The sequence below is a fragment of the Schistocerca nitens genome, chromosome 2, assembly GCF_023898315.1.
Source record: "Schistocerca nitens isolate TAMUIC-IGC-003100 chromosome 2, iqSchNite1.1, whole genome shotgun sequence".
NCBI classification, from domain to species: Eukaryota; Metazoa; Arthropoda; class Insecta; order Orthoptera; family Acrididae; genus Schistocerca; species Schistocerca nitens.
The window spans coordinates 993,140,945-993,161,058 of NC_064615.1; the positions used below are offsets into that span (position 1 = coordinate 993,140,945).

At 38.6% G+C, this 20,114-nt stretch overlaps 1 protein-coding gene across 1 annotated transcript in view; it reads left to right on the plus strand.

The window, feature by feature from the left end:
• LOC126235492 (spermatogenesis-associated protein 13) overlaps nucleotides 1–19,256 on the plus strand; it is a 104,985-nt gene extending 85,729 nt beyond the window's left edge. Inside the window, exons 14-20 of the mRNA XM_049944211.1 lie at nucleotides 2,941–3,120; nucleotides 5,497–5,718; nucleotides 5,825–5,965; nucleotides 6,299–6,427; nucleotides 7,202–7,286; nucleotides 15,004–15,246; nucleotides 15,928–19,256. Of these exons, the coding sequence (XP_049800168.1) occupies nucleotides 2,941–3,120; nucleotides 5,497–5,718; nucleotides 5,825–5,965; nucleotides 6,299–6,427; nucleotides 7,202–7,286; nucleotides 15,004–15,246; nucleotides 15,928–16,100 (1,173 nt within the window). The 3' untranslated portion in view covers nucleotides 16,101–19,256. The remainder of the gene's footprint in view (nucleotides 1–2,940; nucleotides 3,121–5,496; nucleotides 5,719–5,824; nucleotides 5,966–6,298; nucleotides 6,428–7,201; nucleotides 7,287–15,003; nucleotides 15,247–15,927) is intronic.
• The last annotated feature ends 858 nt before the right edge of the window (nucleotides 19,257–20,114 follow it).

The following is a 20,114-nucleotide window of genomic DNA, read 5'->3' on the forward strand; positions in this document are numbered from 1 at the left end:
CTATCCAAAGGCCTCACCTTCAGCCCCACTCCCAGATTCAACCAAACAGCCCTTGTCAAAGATTTACTGCCCTACACCCGTACTCTCTGCTGGAAATATCACTTTGCCACAAAGAAAAATGATCCTAATCCTACTCCTAATGGTCCAACTCCCCAAGACCCCATCCAAATTGAACCCTGCCTGGAACAGTTCCGTCCTCCGCCACAGCGGGACCCACCTCCTCTTCCTCAAAATCACCCTCTCCAAACTTTCCAGGAATTTCTGACTTCCAGCCTTGCCTCTCAATCCTTCTTAAAAAACCTTAATCCTACTCCCAACATCACCACTGCTGAAGCCCAGGCTATCCGTGATCTGAAGGCTGACCGATCCATCGTCATTCTTCCGGCGGACAAGGGTTCCACAACCGTGGTACTTGATCGTCGGGAATATGTGGCTGAGGGGCTGCGTCAGCTTTCAGATAACACTACATACAAAGTTTGCCAAGGTAATCCCATTCCTGATGTCCAGGCGGAGCTTCAAGGAATCCTCAGAACCTTAGGCCCCCTACAAAACCTTTCACCTGACTCCATCAACCTCCTGACCCCACCTACACCCCGCACCCCTACCTTCTTCCTAAAATTCACAAACCCAATCATCCCGGCCGTCCCATTGTAGCTGGCTACCAAGCCCCCACAGAACGTATCTCTGCCTACGTAGATCAACACCTTCAACCCATTACATGCAGTCTCCCATCCTTCATCAAAGACACCAACCACTTTCTCGAATGCCTGGAATCCTTACCCAGTCTGTTACCCCTGGAAACCATCCTTGTAACCATTGATGCCACTTCCTTATACACAAATATTCCGCACGTCCAGGGCCTCGCTGCGATGAAGCACTTCCTTTCACGCCGATCACCTGCCACCCTACCAAAAACCTCTTTCCTCATTACCTTAGCCAGCTTCATCCTGACCCACAACTTCTTCACTTTCGAAGGCCAGACATACCAACAATTAAAGGGAACAGCCATGGGCACCAGCATGGCCCCCTTGTACGCCAACCTATTCACGGGTCGCTTAGAGGAAGCCTTCTTGGTTACCCAGGCCTGCCAACCCAAGGTTTGGTACAGATTTATTGATGACATCTTCATGATCTGGACTCACAGTGAAGAAGAACTCCAGAATTTCCTCTCCAACCTCAACTCCTTTGGTTCCATCAGATTCACCTGGTCCTACTCAAAATCCCATGCCAGTTTCCTTGACGTTGACCTCCACCTGTCCAATGGCCAGCTTCACACGTCTGTCCACATCAAACCCACCAACAAGCAACAGTACCTCCATTATGACAGCTGCCACCCATTCCACATCAAACGGTCCCTAGGTCTTCGTGGCAAACGAATCTGCTCCAGTACGGAATCCCTGAACCATTACACCAACAACCTGAAAACAGCTTTCGCATCCCGCAACTACCCGCCCGACCTGGTACAGAAGCAATTAACCAGAGCCACTTCCTCATCTCCTCAAACCCAGAACCTCGCACAGAAGAACCCCAAAAGCGCCCCACTTGTGACAGGATACTTTCCGGGACTGGATCAGACTCTCAATGTGGCTCTCCAGCAGGGATACGACTTCCTCAAATCCTGCCCTGAAATGAGATCCATCCTTCATGAAATCCTCCCCACTCCACCAAGAGTGTCTTTCCCGCCGTCCACCTAACCTGCGTTACCCAGGCCTGCCAACCCAAGGTTTGGTACAGATTTATTGATGACATCTTCATGATCTGGACTCACAGTGAAGAAGAACTCCAGAATTTCCTCTCCAACCTCAACTCCTTTGGTTCCATCAGACTAACCTGCGTTCATCCCTATGAAATCCCCAAACCACCTTCCCTACCCTCTGGCTCCTACCCTTGTAACCGCCCCCGATGTAAAACCTGTCCCATGCACTCTCCAACCACCACCTACTCCAGTCCTGTAACCCGGAAGGTGTACACGATCAAAGGCAGAGTCACGTGTGAAAGCACCTACGTGATTTACCAACTGACCTGCCTACACTGTGAAGCTTTCTATGTGGGAATGACCAGCAACAAACTGTCCATTCGCATTAATGGACACAGGCAGACAGTGTTTGTTGGTAATGAGGATCACCCTGTGGCTAAACATGCCTTGGTGCACGGCCAGCACATCTTGGCACAGTGTTACACCGTCCGGGTTATCTGGATACTTCCCACTAACACCAACCTGTCAGAACTCCGGAGATGGGAACTTGCCCTTCAGTATATCCTCTCTTCTCGTTATCCGCCAGGCCTCAATCTCCGCTAATTTCAATTTGCCGCCACTCATACCTCACCTGTCTTTCAACAACATCTTTGCCTCTTTACTTCCACCCAACTGACATCTCTGCCCAAACTCTTTGCCTTTACAAATGTCTGCTTGTGTCTGTGTATGTGCGGATGGATATGTGTGTGTGTGCGAGTGTATACCTGTCCTTTTTTCCTTTTTTCCCCCTATGGTAAGTCTTTCCGCTCCTGGGATTGGAATGACTCCTTACCCTCTCCCTTAAAACCCACATCCTTTTGTCTTTCCCTCTCCTTCCCTCTTTCCTGATGAGGCAACAGTTTGTTGTGAAAGCTTGAATTTTGTGTGTATGTTTGTGTTTGTGTGTCTATCGACCTGCCAGCACTTTCGTTCGGTAAGTCACATCATCTGTGTTTTTAGATATATTTTTCCCACGTGGAATGTGTATTCAATCACTATTAGAATATTCACTCACATTTCCTCCATTTTGTGACTGACAGAAGGTTTGCTTCCAAAATATGGTGATTACGAAAATTTTTCATTGTGGCTTTGCCCCAGCCTGATTGATACAACTTCTTTAGCTGTCTCTGATTAAAATACTATTATACTTGTGAAAATGAAAAGCTGCATAAAATTTTCATTGGCATTCTTTAATTATTTTGCAGGGTTATCTTGCAGAATGTAAGAGGAGAACAGATATGTTTTCCCCAGAGCAGATTAACACCATCTTTGGGAATTTGGAAGAGTTGCTACAATTCCAGTCGAACTTTCTGGAAGACCTTGAGCAATGTGTGGACTGGGATGCTCCACATCGATCTTGCATTGGTGAATGTTTTTTGACACATGTAAGTTTGCAAACTTATTATTATGTGCCAAACCTCAATTATGAACCCAAGTGTATGAGCACCAAGTATGGAAGAATACATAAAGTCAAGAAATTGAGATATTTAGGTGAGGTGATAATTCCGGAGGATAGGCCATAATAGGGACAAATCAGTGTTAGGGTCTTAAAGTTACATGGAGCCCATTATCTGGTGAAAAGGTTTTACGACAAGAAGACACCTAGCATTGGAGCCAAGTTAAGACATTACAGTGTGGTTCAAGCATCTTGCCTATGAGCACAGTGGGACAATCAGTAAGTTTATAAAGAGGGAGTTCATATCTAGGGAAGACAATAACATCAGTTATCAACATGAATACATATGCAGTGCCAACAATTACTGGCTAGCTGAGAAGATCTGAAATTTGATAACTGCAAAGAAAACAAAACTGCAGATTGTTCAGGATTGCACTAAAGTGCTGCCACAAACAGTATGTCACAAAACACTGTTGGGAACATGGATGAATTCAGACAGATTCTGCACAGTTACTAAGGATTCTGTGTGGAATAAGAATCCTAAAACGGAGATAGGCTCTATCAGAGGGAGTGCGTGGTGTAGCACAGTGGTTAGCACATTGATTGGACTCATATTCGGAAGGACGACGGTTCAAACTCGCATCTGGCCAGCCTGATGTAGGTTTTCCAAGATCTCCCTAAATCACTCAAGGCAAAAGCTTGGACGGCGCCTTTGAAAGGGTCGCATACCTTTTCCATCCTACCCTAATCTGACCTCGTGCCGCCTCTAATGACCTTGATATCAACGGGATGTTAAACACTGGTCACATCTTCCTCCTGTAGTAAATTGAGGTATTCAATTGGTACTGACAGGATGTGAAAACTGTAAGGAGAAATAAATCTAAAAGCAGAAAATTACTTTAACTGCTAACATGTAGTTTGCTTGAATTGGGAATGGTGCAGTGGGAGTGATGGTGGTGATGTTAGTGGCTGTGAAATTACACTTTCCACATTCTGTCTTGTAAGTCGTGCATTATAACTAAATTTAAAGCAGTTTTACATATAATTTTCTGTGAACTTATTCCACAGTTATTAAGAATGGAATCATTCAAAAAATTCTTGTAAATTGTTATTTTATTTTTATCCCAATATGGTAGAAATTTTGTGAATATCAGAAATGACTCCAACAACATTATGAAAAGGAAAGTTTCCATTTGCCATGTAGCGGAGATGCTCAGTTTCAAATAGACACCATAAAAAGACTGTCACAAAACTTTCAGCCCATAAGGCCTGGGCTTTCATAAAAAATAGACAACACACACACACACACACACACACACACACACACACACACGACTGCAGTTTCAGGCAACTGTAGCCAATGTTCCTGAGAGACTGCAGTTTTGTGTGTGTGTGTGTGTGTGTGTGTGTGTGTGTGTGTGTGTGTGTGTGTGTGTGTGTGTGTGTGTGTGTGTGTCGTCTATTTTTGACAAAGGCCTTATGGCCGGAAAGCTTTATTTGTGACAGTCTTTTTGTTGTGCCTATCTGAGACTCGGCATCTCCGCTATATGGTGAGTGGCAACTTTCCTTTCCATAATATTGTTGCATTCAATCCTGGGTTTTCCATTGTTGGAGAAACGAATCCAAATGACTGATAAAATTATGACAAAAAGGGTTTGTCAAAAATTGGAGGAGATGGAATTTTGCAAGTATTGCACAACCATGGTCTTAGAATACTATGCAGGATATGATGGTGTCGAAATTAACACTGCATTGGCAGCAGCCAGCAAGAATTGAAAGCCTGAGAAATTACAAAAGAAAGATGAACTGGTAAAATAAATGTAGAAGATACAACAATTGGGTGAGAGTAAATAGTAAAGAAAAAGCACAGCTTCCTTCAGTGACTGAAGAATAGACAGCAGAAACACAAAATAATGTCTAATAAGCTTATTAGCCAGTTTTGTAAGACCTGTGATCCTGTAAGTAGTTTTTTTTGCAATTATTATTCACCCTGGAATAGAAACTGCCCATTGAGAAATAGGCATCAAAGAAATTAGCGTGCAAGGAAATAACTGTAAGAAATCTGAGTAAAATTAAAGTGACATGGCAGAAAACAACTGACAAACTGGAACTGACATCAGGTACACTTGCTTTCACATACTGGTTGGTAGGTTGTCTAATCTATTCCTCATGCTTTGTACTATGTATTAAGTCTTTACTTAAAATCCTTAATTATCATCCTTTATGAATTCTATGTTAAAACAGTGAATAAAAATGTACACATGCACATATATGTGTAGCAGTAGGGGCAGAGGCTGAGCTTGCGATCTCACCCGTTGAGTTTGACCTAATAATATGTTTTTTTGTGTGTGTGTGTGTTATTCAGAGGTCTGGATTTCGAATATACTCTGAGTATTGTAACAGTCAACCTATGGCTACTGCAACACTTCAAGAGCTGTATCAGCACAACAGCTACAGCAAGTTCTTTGAAGCTTGTAGGCTCATGCGTGGTCTTATAGAAATTCCACTGGATGGCTACCTTCTCACTCCAGTACAAAGGATATGCAAATACCCTCTTCAGCTTGCAGAGCTTCTGAAGTATACCAAGGTATGTATCTTTGATGAGGGTGTTTCTTTGATTACTGATATTTTAAAATTGTTGCTTAAATTACATAGCTTATTTCAAAAAGTAAAGAAAACTTGTTTTGTTGCAGGTTGATCATCCTGATTATGAAAAAATTAAAGAAGCTCTTGAAGCAATGAGGAATGTGGCTGTCCTTATAAATGAGCGGAAACGTAGAATGGAGAGCCTGGAGAAGCTTGCTGCTTGGCAACAGAGAGTAGAAGGCTGGGAAGTAAGTACATCAATACAACAGGACATTGTAGCAATGATAGCAGTGACTCTTGCATGCTGTAGTAACAGATGAGCAGAAAGTTAGAGGAACTTGTTGTGTTGTATGATATTGTTGTGTATTAATAGTATTTTCTGAAAAGATGTCCATAGAGGAAGATTGAGACTGATTGTAGATAAAGGATTATTTGGAAACATCATCAAGTTCTGTCATTGCTGTAGCCACTATTGTTAAATCCAGCTGACTTGTGTAATTTATGCTAAAAATAATAGGATTATTTTTCTTTATAAAATGGATTATCCGTTGATATTGTTTAGTACATAATATTTATTTCAGGGAGAAGATCTGATAGAAGTCAGTTCTCAATTAATTCACCATGGTGAAGTAATACGTGTGACAACTGGAATGTGGACCAATAACATAACTTTGTTTCTGTTTGATCATCAACTTGTCTACTGCAAGAAGGTAAGAGTTCATGTAGTGCAGGAGAAATATCATCATCAAGAGCATTTTGGCTCAAGAGGCAATCTATGAGGGCTGTTCAGAAAGTAGATTACGTTTTGGTGTTAAAAAAATTATAGGAAACAAGAAAGGTTTTATTCATTTGAAAACAACACTGATATACTACTTTTCAATATAGTCTCCACACAACTTCAACTAATTAGTTACATCCTCCCGCAGTTCTGTATCATCGTCAAAGCATTGTGTTGCGAGCCAGGTCTTAATCTTTGGAAACAGGTGGTAGTCACTGGGTCATTGTGAAACAGTAATTTTTTTGACTCTTCTCATAAACTTTTGCAACCAGTTCATGAGTCACAATGCTTGCTCGTCCACCGTGCTCTTTATTATGAACATTAATTTGGCCACATTTAAACGTAATGAACCATGAGCAGACTCCACCTTCAGCAATTATGTTACTTTTGTACACTTCACAAAGTTGCCGATAAATTTCAATCAGTTTATAGTGTTTTGCCAACAAAAACCTCATTACTGAGAGCACTTAACAACTTGCACTGCAAGATTTTCGATTGCAGACAGTTCAAAACTTTTATTGTGAAATAACGGGAAATGAGATGAACCTCATGTTAGCATGGCTGGATACTGATTGAACAGACAAATGCTCAGATAACAGTATGACTGTGTTACCCCCACACATTGTTGCTGCAGGCAAAAATGTAATCTACTTTCTGAATAGCCCTTGTATCAATGTACATGTTTATTACCCTTTTTTTTTTTCAGGACATCTTGAAAAGAAACGTTTTTGTCTACAAGGGTAGAATACTTCTGGATGCAAGTGAGGTTATTGATGTGCCTGATGGAAAAGGTGAGTTTTCTTTTTTCAGATAAGAAATATCTGAATGATATCTATTTATATTTCAGTGAAGAGTAAATTGTTACCTTTATCTGTCATAAGCACAGTAGCCATTGGAAAGTACATTAATAATTAACAATCATTAAACTACTGTAAAGTATATTTGCTTCCTAAATTAAATTTGACATGGTAAATTGGCCAGGAGAGCTGCTACCCTGAGAGAAGCTGCTGGCTCCTCGGATAGATTTGTGCAAAATTTAGAGGGATATCTTGGGTGAAAATGTTGATATGCTTCAGTAGATGATGATGATGATAATGGAATGCATGAAGTATGCACAGATAGGTTCAAGTCAGAAGAACATTGGAATCACATAGTATTTTGGGGGCATGACTTCTACCTTTGTAGTCTATAGAGATGCCACCTCCTTTTTCCATACTCTGCCCTTGTGTGCTAATATTATTCACTTTTTATGTCATCCTGAGTGCTGTCATTGTCATAATATGCTGCTCTGGCTACATATGAAGAATTCAAATTAGATTTATGACATTTTGTCACTTTCAGAAAGGAACAATCACCATACAACCCAAACGGGTCTCAAATGATGTTTCGGAGTTTTTATGATGTGTTGGTCACACACCGAATGAGGTGGTACAATGGTTAGAACACTGAACTTATGTTCAGGAGAATGAAGGTTCAAAATCCCAACCGACTATCCATGTTTAGGCCTTTCCATCGTTTTTCCAACTCACTTAAGGTAAATGCTAGGATGATTCCCTTCAAAAGGAAATGATTGACTTCCTTCCCTACGTAAGCATTTGCCCTCTTTCCAATGACCTTGTCTGTTGGTGGGATCTTAGACACCAGTCTTCCTTTTTATTTAGGGTGTTCTCGGTATGTAGTGAATATCCAGTTAAGGTCATTGATCTAATTTGTAATAGATCCCTGTCTTGCATTATATTAAAAAGTGACCTTTTCCTTTGTAGTAGTGAGAATAGAGAGCTAGTTGTCAAATTTCTGTTTCTGATGGCTTTATGTAGCCAATGCAATAATTGTCTGTGTATCTGTATGCAGTAATATTGTAATAACCATTTCCTGCTGATATAAGCAGAACATATAACTATATTTTACCTTGTCTGTCAGTATTGTACTTGCAAGTGAATTACCACACACAGCTGTACTACATCTCATTTATTTCATTCCCTGTCAACAAACATGGAAATCATGTCTTGTTATTTTCTAAAAGCATTCCATAACATTAGAAGGGAAACTTGGAGAATAATTTGCACACATTTTCAACTTTCATGTATTGGCCTGGGAGACTCAAGTGATTAGAGTGGGTAATACAGATACAGAATTGTGTGAAATTGTTCTAAATGCGTTATCTGAAAATTATCTTGAGCAGTTAATCAAAGAATTGACTTGCAAAGATAATATGTGGATCTCATAGTGACAAACAGACCTGAACTTTCTACTTAGTTAGCCAATATCAGGAAATCAGTGATCATAAAGCCATTAAAGCTTCATTTAATGGCAATAAACAGGAATATAAAGAGAGACAGGAAGATATTTGTGCTTAACAAGAGCAACAGAAAACGGATCTCAGATTTCCTAAGTAGTCCAGCACTGATAATACTGAGTATCAATGGACAAAGTTTTGGAATATAGTACAATATACATTAGATGAGTCTGTGCTGAGCAAAGTTGTGAGGGACAGGGAAGACTCGCTGTGTTTCGAGAGCCGTGTTAGAAAGCTACTACAAAAGCAAAGAGAGCTTCAGTGCAAACTTAAAAGTAGTGAAAGCCTCACAGACAAACAAAAACTGAACAAAGTCAAAATCAGCGTAAGGAGAGCCGTGTGTAAGGCTTTCAGTGAATTCAAAAGTAAAATTGTATCTATTGACTTGACAGAAAATCCTAAGAAGCTTTGATCTTATGTTAAATAAGTAAATGGATCAAAGCCATCTGTCCAGATACTCCATGACCCAAAAAACATCAAAGCGGAGGTTGACACAGAGAACTGAAACACTAATTGTTTATTTCCGGAACTATTTCACTGTGTAAGATCATACAGTCGTTTGTCATTTAAATTGCTAAACAAACTTCAAAATGACAGATATCAAAATAAGTGACCCTAGGATAGAAAAAGCAAGTGAAATTGCTCAACAGAGGAAAGGCTACTGGACCTGATAGGATACCAATATGATTCGGCAAGGGAATGCTGAAACATAATGCCTCCAAATTTTTTATGTGGAAACTAAAGCTTTTTAAATAAAAGCAAATATCAACATTCTGCATCTTTATTCTTCATGTTTACATATTTATTTCTCAACCTAGTCACCCTGATGACAAACACATTTCTCCCAACAAGAGACCAGTTTGTTGATACCTTCAGTATAGAATGTTTGACTTTGTTGATGGAACTACAACCTCACCTCTGCTTGCATCACTTCATCCGTATCAAAATGAAGTCTTTGATGGTATTTTTTAAGTTTTGGAAACAGATGAAAATCGAATGTGACTGAATAAGGACTGAATGGAAGATGATCGATAACAGCGAACCTCAGATGCTGGATCGTTGCAGATGTGTTGTCTCACATTGTCGTGCTGAAGGAGAGGATGCTCCATGTTTGGATAAACTCTTTGGATTCAAAACTAGATTATAGCATGCTGTTTCTCTTGTGCTGACGTAATTATGTTGCATACCACTGTGTTTCGTGCTACAGTTCGGAGCCTTCTAGCAACAGAGGGCTGCAAATATGTAGACGTGGAGATTAAAGATTTAGAATGCTAATAACACTTGTTTTATTTAAAAATCTTTAATAGATTCCACATAAAAAAATTTGAGGCATTATTTTTCAGCAATCCCATGTAAATAGAGTATGTGAAATAACTTGCTCCTCTTCTAGCAGAAGTATGAGGTAGGTTGCTGGAGGAGTGAAGTGTTCATAAAGAATGGAAAAAAGTGCAGGTCATTCTCGTCTTCGAGAACGGTTGCCAAACACATTTTATGCTCGAGTATTAACAACATTTCTGGAAAACAAAAATCTCCCCTGCAGGAATCAGCATGGGTTTCAGAAACAACAATCCCTGGTCTCCAGGTGTTTGATACAGTTCTGCAATGTTTCCAAATGAACAAAATACAAGTATAAGAAGTCTCAGACCAGCTGTGTGATTGGATGGAACAGTTTCTAGAAAATGGAATACAGCCTATTATCCCCAACGAAGAGCAGTCTTTAGGTGTAAAAATAACTTCAGCCATAGTCCGTGGGAGTGTTATAGGATCATTACTTTTTATAATATATACACTGCCAGGAAAAAAAATAGTACTACCTTTTAGAGGTTTCCACTTCACTCAAGATGTGATTTTTTCCAGATTTTTGTGGATGATACTGTTATATACTGAGAACTCTCAATGTTTGAAAATTGGTACCTCAACACCGCTTGTGCTACTGATCTGTAAATGTAATTATTTTGTGTGCTCCATATGCATTGTTGCAACAATAAATCTTGCACCAAAACTCAGGAAGACGTGCAGAATATGCTTGGTGCATGGCTTGGCAATTGATTCTGGACATAAATTTAATAGGAAGCCCCGTTATTGGATGATATCATGATTGCAGAACAATCACTGGAAGCAGTTATATCCATACAAAAAATCTAGGAGTTTGCATACAAAGTGATTTAAAATGGAATGATCACATAAAACTATTCACAAGTAAAGGAGATCCAGATGATTCATTGGAAGAATCCTCAGGAATTGGTCCATCCACACATCTACAGTAATTACACAATTGATAAATATGAGACTAAACTTCTGACTTGTACTTATCTCCAGAAGATGAAATGTTTAGTACTGCCGATAGATATGCCTAAAAGTAAAAATGATGACATAGTCCTAGCTTTTAGAACTATTAATTCTTTTCTCAGGGAAGAGAGTGGGGCAGACTGGGTAAGGTTAAAAAAAGAGGAGTTGAGAGAGACTCACCTGTAATGAGGACTCACTATAAGTCAGTCTCTGTCATCCTGGGGTTTGGGTTTGAAGAATCGTATTCGCCCCTTGTGTCTCTACATTACATCCATGTGGCTACTCTGCAAATCACACTTAGTGCCTGGCAGAGGGTTCATCGAACAACCTTCAAACTAATACCCTATTATTTCAGTCTGGAATCGCGCAACTGCTACGGTTGCAGGTTCGAATCCTGCCTCGGGCATGGATGTGTGTGATGTTCTTAGGTTACTTAGGTTAAGTAGTTCTAAGCTCTAGGGGAGTGATGACCTCAGATGTTAAGTCCCATAGTTATCAGATCCATTTGAACCATTCTATTATTCCATCTCGAACAGTGCAGAGAAAAAGCAAACACCTAAATCTGTCCATATGAGCTCTGATTTTCCTTATTTTATTGTGATGATCATTTCTCCCTGAATAGGTTGGCATCAACAAAGAGTTTTGACATTCAGAGGAGAAAGTTGGTGATTGAAATTTTGTGTGAAGATCCCTCCACAAGGAAAAACACCTTTCTTTTGATGATGTTCACCCCAAATCCTGTATCATGTCCATGACATTCTCTCCCCTATTTCTTAGTAATGCAAAATGTGCTGTTCTTCTTTGAACTTTCTTGATGTATTCCATTAATCCTATTTGGTAAGGATCCCACAATGCACAACAGTACCGCAAAATAGGATGGACAAGCATAGCGTAGGCAGTCTCTTTTAGTAGATCTGTTGCATCTTCTAAGTCTCCCAGTAAAATGCAGTCCTTGGTTCACCTTCCTCAAAATATTTTCTATGTGTTGTTATCAGTTGAAGTTATTCACAACTGTAATTCATAGATATATACTTGAATTTACAGCCTCTAGATTTGATTGATTTAACATGTAATTGAAGTTTAATGGTTTCCTTTTAGCACTCATCTGGATGACGTCACACTTTTCATTATTTAGGGTTGGTTGCCAATTTTTGTACCATATAGATATCTACATTATTTTGCAATTCATTTTGGTGTTCTGATGACTTTACTAGATGATAAACAACAGCATCATCTGCAAACAATCTAAGACAGCTGCTCAGGTTGTCTGCTAAACCATTTGTGTAGACAATGAGCAGCAGAGGGCCTATAAAACTACCTTTTGAAACGCCAGAAATCACTTCTGTTTTACTCAGTGACGTTCTGTCACTTACTACAAACTGTGACTTCTCTGACAGGAAATCCTGAATCCAGTTGCATAACTGAAACGGTATTCCATAAGCACACAATTTCATTACAAGCCACTTGTACGGTACAATGTCAAAATCTAGAAATGTGGAATCAATTTGACATCCCTTTTGATAGCACACAACGCCTTGTGTAAGTAAAGAGCTAGTTGGTGTTTCATAAGAATGATGTTTTCTAAATCTGTGTTGACTGTGTGTCAGTTGACTGTTCTCGCCAAGGTAATTCATAATGTTCGAACACAACATATGTTCCAAAATCCTGCTGCATATCGATGTTAATAATATGGATGTATAATTTAATGGATTACTCCTATTGCCTTTCTTGAATATTGGTGTGACCTGTGCAACTTTCCAGTCTTTTTGTTCGGATCTTTTGTCGAGCAAATGGGGCTGTATAGGATTGTGAAGTATGGAGCTATTGCATCAGTGTAGCCTCTGGAGCGAATAAGGGCTGATGAGGAATGATTTTTTTCCAAATCCTGTAATACCTCAAGGGCTTATTAGACTTATTTGAGTCTGCAGCTCGTGGTCGTGCGGTAGCGTTCTCGCTTCCCACGCCCGGGTTCCCGGGTTCGATTCCCGGCGGGGTCAGGGATTTTCTCTGCCTCGTGATGACTGGGTGTTGTGTGCTGTCCTTAGGTTAGTTAGGTTTAAGTAGTTCTAAGTTCTAGGGGACTGATGACCATGGATGTTCAGTCCCATAGTGCTCAGAGCCAGACTTATTTGACCACTCGCAAAGAAGGTGGTGTCATTCTGTGGCATAAACATTGTCAGTTTCCTGTCTGAAATTTCGAAGGGTAAAGATTTTTCAAGGTTGCACAGATCCAAGAAAGAATCAGCTCTGACCTTGTGTAGTAATCATTCTGGTATTCTCAGGAAGTGGATTAGGAAAACCGCAAAAGTTCATCTTGAACTAACTGGACTGTTGCATATTCTTGGAAGACTGTGATCAGATTTGATTACAGTATTGCCAGACATAGTGAAATTAGCATGAAATCTATTTCAGGGGGTGTTCATACACTTGTCTGAAATTATTATGGCATAGCTTTCTGATTTTCAACTGCATATCTCCAAAGTGGATCTGGATTTGACACAATGTACCCCCGTGAAACTATTATGTATTGATCTTGCATTTTTTTGTAGTTGTAATAATTAGTAAAATATTGATGTACAAGGTGTACAACTTGCTTCCGGTAGGCGGTGACAACGGTAAGTAGCGGTCGAAAGAAACAGATCACAGATATCACGCAGTTAGCTTGGACCTCAGTCAACATAACCTCATTCTAACATTAGTCGATTTGTGTCTGCATCATGAAGTTGTTCTAGATCAAAAATGTCTGTTTATGAGCCTAATTCTCATTTGTGGGAGGTGTTACTGTTTTGTTTCCATATGAAGAAAACAGCAGCTGAGTCTCATCGAATGCTCTCATATATGTATGGTAAGGACGCTATTAGTGAAAAAACGTGTCGTGAGTGGTTTCAAAGCTTCAAGAACGGTGATTTTAATGCCGTAGACTGGCATAGCGGTGGAAGAGAGAATGTTTTCAAAGATGCAGAATTGGAGACATTGCTGAGTAAACACTCGCGTCATACTCAAGAGAAACTGGCATGATTAATGGGAGTGGCACAGCAAGCCATTTCAAAACGACTCAAGGCTGTGGGCATGATTCAGAAAGAAGGAACTTGGGTCCTACATGAGCTGAAACAGAGAGACATTGAACAGCATTTGTGTGTTTGTGAACGGTTGCTACAGAGGCAAAAACTGAAGGGATTTCTGAATCGCATTGTGACGGGGGACAAAAAATGGGTTCATTACGATAACCCTAAACACAAAAAATCATGGGGATATCCCAGCCATGCTTCCACGTCAACGGCCTGACCTTATATTCATGGCTGTAAGATCATGCTCTCCATTTGGTGGGACCAGCTCGGCATTGTGTACTATGTGGTGTTAAAACCAAGTGAAACAATCACAGATGCTCATTATCGAACACAATAAATGTGTCTGAGCAGAGCATTAAAAGACAAATGGCCGCAATACAGCGAGAGGCACGATATAGTGATTTTGCAGCACGACAACGCTCGACCCCACGTTGCAAAAGAGGTCAAAGCGTACTTGGAAAAGTTAAAATGGAAAGTCCTTGACTATCACCTGTTTAGATCAATGGCGCCTGGCCTGGCTGACCAACACTTCCGATCTCATGAAGAAGTCACAAATTTGATCGATTTTTGGATCGCTTCAAAAGATGAACAATTTTTTCGATGTGGGATTCATACACTGCCTGAAATATCAGAGAAAGTAGTGGCCAGCGATGGAAAATACTTTGGATGATACATGTGTAACCAATTTGTTTCATTAAAGCCTCAGATGTTGGGGAAAAAATGGCGGAAGCAAAGTTGTACACTTTGTAACATGAACTGAAAATGTGCAGTTCACTTAAAGGTATACTGCCGGTACTTTATGCTGTTTGTAATGTGAAATAAATGTAGCTGAAGTGCTCTACTGTGAATTTACAGATCCTCAGCTGGGAATAGCAGTGAGACACTGTGTACGAATAGTCTGCTCGGGTCGGGAGAGAGGGCTTGTTTTCGCATGCCGTTCGGCAGCTGAGAAGACACGCTGGCTGCAGGCTCTTGCAGAAGAACGTCGCCTTGTAGATAAGGATGCTCGTGAAGGGCTGGAGTTCGCACCAGCTGCCCGACAACTTGCCAGGATGGCTGCTCGCTGCCAACGACGTCGGCCACCGAGCAAACCACGAGGTATGTGCACATAATGTACCAGAGATATTGTTTCTTTGTTTTATTTATGATATAGTATTTGCATATAGCTGCATTTTGATAAATATCATAATGTGGCTCTTCCACTTCATTCTCTGGGTCCATTCAGTGATATACCCATAGCGAATATTTTGCTTCATTGCTTAAAAAACGTTGCCAATGATCTGTTGATTTTATGTATTAGCAAATAATTGTTAGTTTTAATCATGAGATACTAAAACTCTGTAAAGTTGCATTTAAAGGTCTGAATTTCAGTGTTTTTTATTCTGTGGCTGTATGCTAAAAAGGTTAGTTATATTCTACTGCCTTAACAGTTGTATGTTGAAAGTAAAAATAAATCGGACTTAAATTTAAAACCTCAAAACATTGCATCTCATTGTGAGCAGCATCCATTTCTGACACACATTTAATGAATGCAAGAATGAATAACAGAAGAGTTTTGTAAACTGAGTTGAAAATAATGAAGGCAACATTTAGAATAAACACATTGAAAATGATAAATTAAAAAGAAATTCTTGATACAGAAAAGATGTTTTAGAAGACATAGTGTAATTGTAAGATATTTATCTAATGCCAAGTGTGATTGCATTCTACCATTTCTGAGCACTATATTTTTGACTTATCCGAAATGAACGATAATTTTGTATCTGTATTATTTTCTAGGGAAGAGTTACAAGCGTGATTCTTCACACCCTGTGAATAACCTTGATGCAAGTCTTCACAACCTATCCTCATCAACAAGTCACAGTTCAAGTAATTCGCTGGGCCGAAAAATGGGCACCTGGTTTACATTTGGTAGCAGCAAGAAAGGTCGTGCTACACACCACCCATCATGAAAAAGAACTCAAATGGTGCTGTAATATAGTGAATTTGTGTATGAAAAGGAGTTTCTTGTGGAGGTGGACATACATGATGTCTATATTTATATTGGATATTGTGAAGCGTTTCCGCATGTAAGGTAATGCATGTCATGTAAGTCTCGTGGCAGAGAAGGAGCAGTTAAAGTGAACCAAATATTTTGGTTATTCTGTTGTTACATAATCTTTTTTGTATGAGTGGTTGGTGCATGAAATTTGGAATGAGCTGGCCTAAACTTTATACAGGAAGAAGTTAGTGATAAGCAGCACAATAAAGAAGACTGATTATAGCCTTCCTCAAAACCTAAATTTTGTTAAGAATCAGTTTGCTGCAGAAGCAGTTGTAAGTTTGAGGAAATTTGTAGGAGTATGCTAACTGTAAACAAAAACTGTTTCAGAGTGTTGTAATTAATTTATAAAAAATGGAGAATTGGCTCACAGGAAAGAAGAGACGTTAGACTTTCATTATATTGTTAACAAATTCAAAGATTTAATCACTTTTCAAACACTGCTTGCATTTATAGCAATTTCCTGACTACGTTGGAACCATGCTGTGCTACTTCTAAAGCACTGGACATACTTTTGTTACAAGGTGACCTGAAATGTTGTATGTTTAACACAGGTTTATAGCTCCTAATTTTTTATATGTATTCAGTAAGGAAGAGAAAATGAGCATGTATGAAATGTTTGATGATATTATGGACAGAGATTTTGTTTCTAATATGGTTGTTTACTTGAGAAGGCTTGTGCTTTAAAACATTCAAATTATGTTATTTGATGCTGCACACACACACAAATGTATCTGGTGCTTTCTTTATTTCTTACAAATAATGCTTAGCAGGTTATTCAGTATTTCTGATATGCTGTTCATTGCTGTTCATAGGGAATGCTGTACTTAAGAGTACAGCCATAGCTGACTAATTCATATGTCTGCATTTTTATGTCTCTAGTCATCTCCACAGCTTTAATCAGTTTCAAGATGAGAAGTGTTATATCCCTGCTCAGTGACTAACATGAGGAACACAAATTAATAATGCTTGGTTCATGAGGGCTCATAATAATGATTCATGCACATTTCTACTCTTTACAAACATATTGAAGAAAACAAATCAACAGGAATGCAAAAGATGACAAAATGAGGCTACTAGTTGTGCCTTACTTATCTCAGTTGTATTTAACAAATGCAGCTGGGTGAAGAATAAACTTTACAGCTGTGAAACTTGACAACTTCATATTGATCATTTTTAATGGTTAATAGTTTGGGTCATGTCTTGAACTGATATAACAGGGACTGATTTTCTTCCTTCAGAAGTATTTCATTATTCATTTAGTATTAAGGAAAATGTGTGGCATATTGTATCAGATTTTACACGAACTCTGGAGTATGTACTCTGCAAAGCTCACTTTTACCATTAAGACAGTTTGTTGTGTAAATATGCCCATGCATTCCATACATCCAAAGTTATACGTGGTCACCATAGTCATCTCCATTTTTGCATCATTGTAGGAGGTTTTCAGTCTCTTTCACTGTGTCAGACCATTGAAACAATTAGACAGGTAAAGATTAATGTTGTTCCGCTACTGTTGAAAAGACTTCATTCATAACGCACACGGCTAAATTATTACTAGCAAAACAGTAATCATGCTTGGTAGGGCAGTTGCATTAGTCATGCCAGTATTTCAGTGTTTTATTCAAAGCTGTTTGTATTTGTACTATGGTGTATGGTTCCTCAGTCGCATGTGGACTTTGTGTTTCATTGCCAGAATGTACAGAAAAACTGTAATGGCAGCTTATGTGCTTATCATAATGAGTGGTGTTAATTGTTGTATACCACTGTCTGCATTTTCAGTTTAAAAATAAGAAAGTTTCCAAATGAATTTCTGGTGGTACCTCAGTGGAATCAGTTCATCTTGAATCAATAGTAAACTTTTAGAACATTCAGAAGTTTTTTAAGACCTTTGTGTGTAGTATATGTGTAATATACTATAACTCTGTCACTCTGACAGGCTAAGAGGGAAATAATTTGGACTGCATTTCAGATTGAGTCTGGCAGGTTAAATGTTTAAACACTAGTGTTGAAATAATGTCAAATAGATCAAGTTTGCAAATGGAATCGGTATTTGTTATTACAGAATCGAAATTTGTTTTCAGGTGCATTCTGATGAAATCTGTTGTTATTGTCATTAAGGGCATTACATATTTTGTGATTTTGGTAGCTTTGTGACAGGATATAGGCTACAAGCATACTATCCACTAATTTGTGGTTTTTAATGTAGGTGTAGTCTACCTATTAATTGCTTTTGAATTTTGTTTTTCATTTGAGTCTCATCAGATCCAAATTACTTGTATTGTTATTTTGATTCATTGAAACAACTAAATAGCCTAACAAAGAAAAATTTTAAAATTGTGCTACACTTTGAATTTGCTGTGTAAAAGAAAATGAACTGATATGTTTGAAATATAATACTGATCAAGAAACCTAGCAGTCTACAAAATAATTGTGGGTTGCGCATATTTCTTATTTATGTTACTGTTGATCGGCAGCAAATAATTGGAGTATCATTAAATGCCAACACCTTTTGTTATGATGTTACACAACTACACTGTAACCTTAACCAACAATGTTAAATATGTTAAATTTTGAATTCTTAACGTGTTAACCACATATTTATATAGTTGTTGTCGAATGTTGTGCTAAGTATTTTCTATGGACTCCAAACCATTATTTTCTGCGGATTCCTAACCATCACAATACTTTAAGCAAATAGATTGCAAAAGTAAATAAAAAGGCATAAAGTGATAACTAATGTGTACCATAGTCTTCTATAAATGCTGTTCTTACTGATAATCAGTGTAGATGTCATGTACAGTATCAGAGGATACAGAGAGTCTTACAGTACTTACATACTTGTTGTATGAAAGAAGCATCCTGTGTCACTTTCATACAAAAATCATGTGCCCCATGTCATGTACAGTATCAGAGGATGCAGGTAGTCTTACAGTACTTACATACTTGTTGTATGAAAGAAGCATCCTGTGTCACTTTCATACAAAAAATCATGTGCCCCAAACAAGTATAAGTGTCTCTTCTGGTTAACATATTAAATACAAATAAAAACTGATATATGACTAGTGATGGTAGTGTTATTGATGAGGCTAAGTCAAAAAGTAAATTCCCTAAAAGAAGACATTTGTTTCAGTACCATTTTTTATTATTATTTATAGTCTTTCCATTTTAAGCTCAGACTTGACATCTTTGGATGAAACAGCAATTATCTGAACATGAAGAAACATGTATGGAAAAGTTCTTTTTAATTTTTTATAACATAGTGATGAGTCACCTGCCAACTTTTGGCTCATGAAAATGGAAATAAGCTCAGTATTGTATGGCAGAAGCTTGAATAACTTCTTTAATGAATTACTAAGGGGGACTGCATAATGCTCAACACGCAGGGCACATTGTTGGGAGAAGTGGTACTCAGATCCCTGGTCTTGTGTAATGAAATGGGACCCAAATAAAGGTGTTCTGTAGTTTTACTTTTTGATTCACCCTCACAATAATTTATGTACAATAAATGCTTGACATTCAGAATTGTTCATTTTTGAAAGAAGTGATAAATGTAAATACGAAGCATTGAATGATAGAATTGCTTTTCCATGTGTTCTCATTGTTGTGTTTTGAAGAACAGCTGAAATTTAATGTATCACTTTAGTCTCTTGATGTTTCATGCCGCAAAGAACTCTCTAACTAACTTGTAACTTATTTTTATATCACAATGCTATGAGATGATACAATATGTGTACAAACATCCATAAAAAGGCAATTTTATTATTTCCTGTGTTATGTGACATGGTGTATTGACCAATATTTTCAAGCAGCTTCACAGTGCAAAATGTTAGAGCTTGTTTCAAGGCAATGAAAAGTTAATTTTTCTTGAGTTCCACTTGACGAATGTTGTCACACAGCTCTGCAAAATATGGTATGCATCATT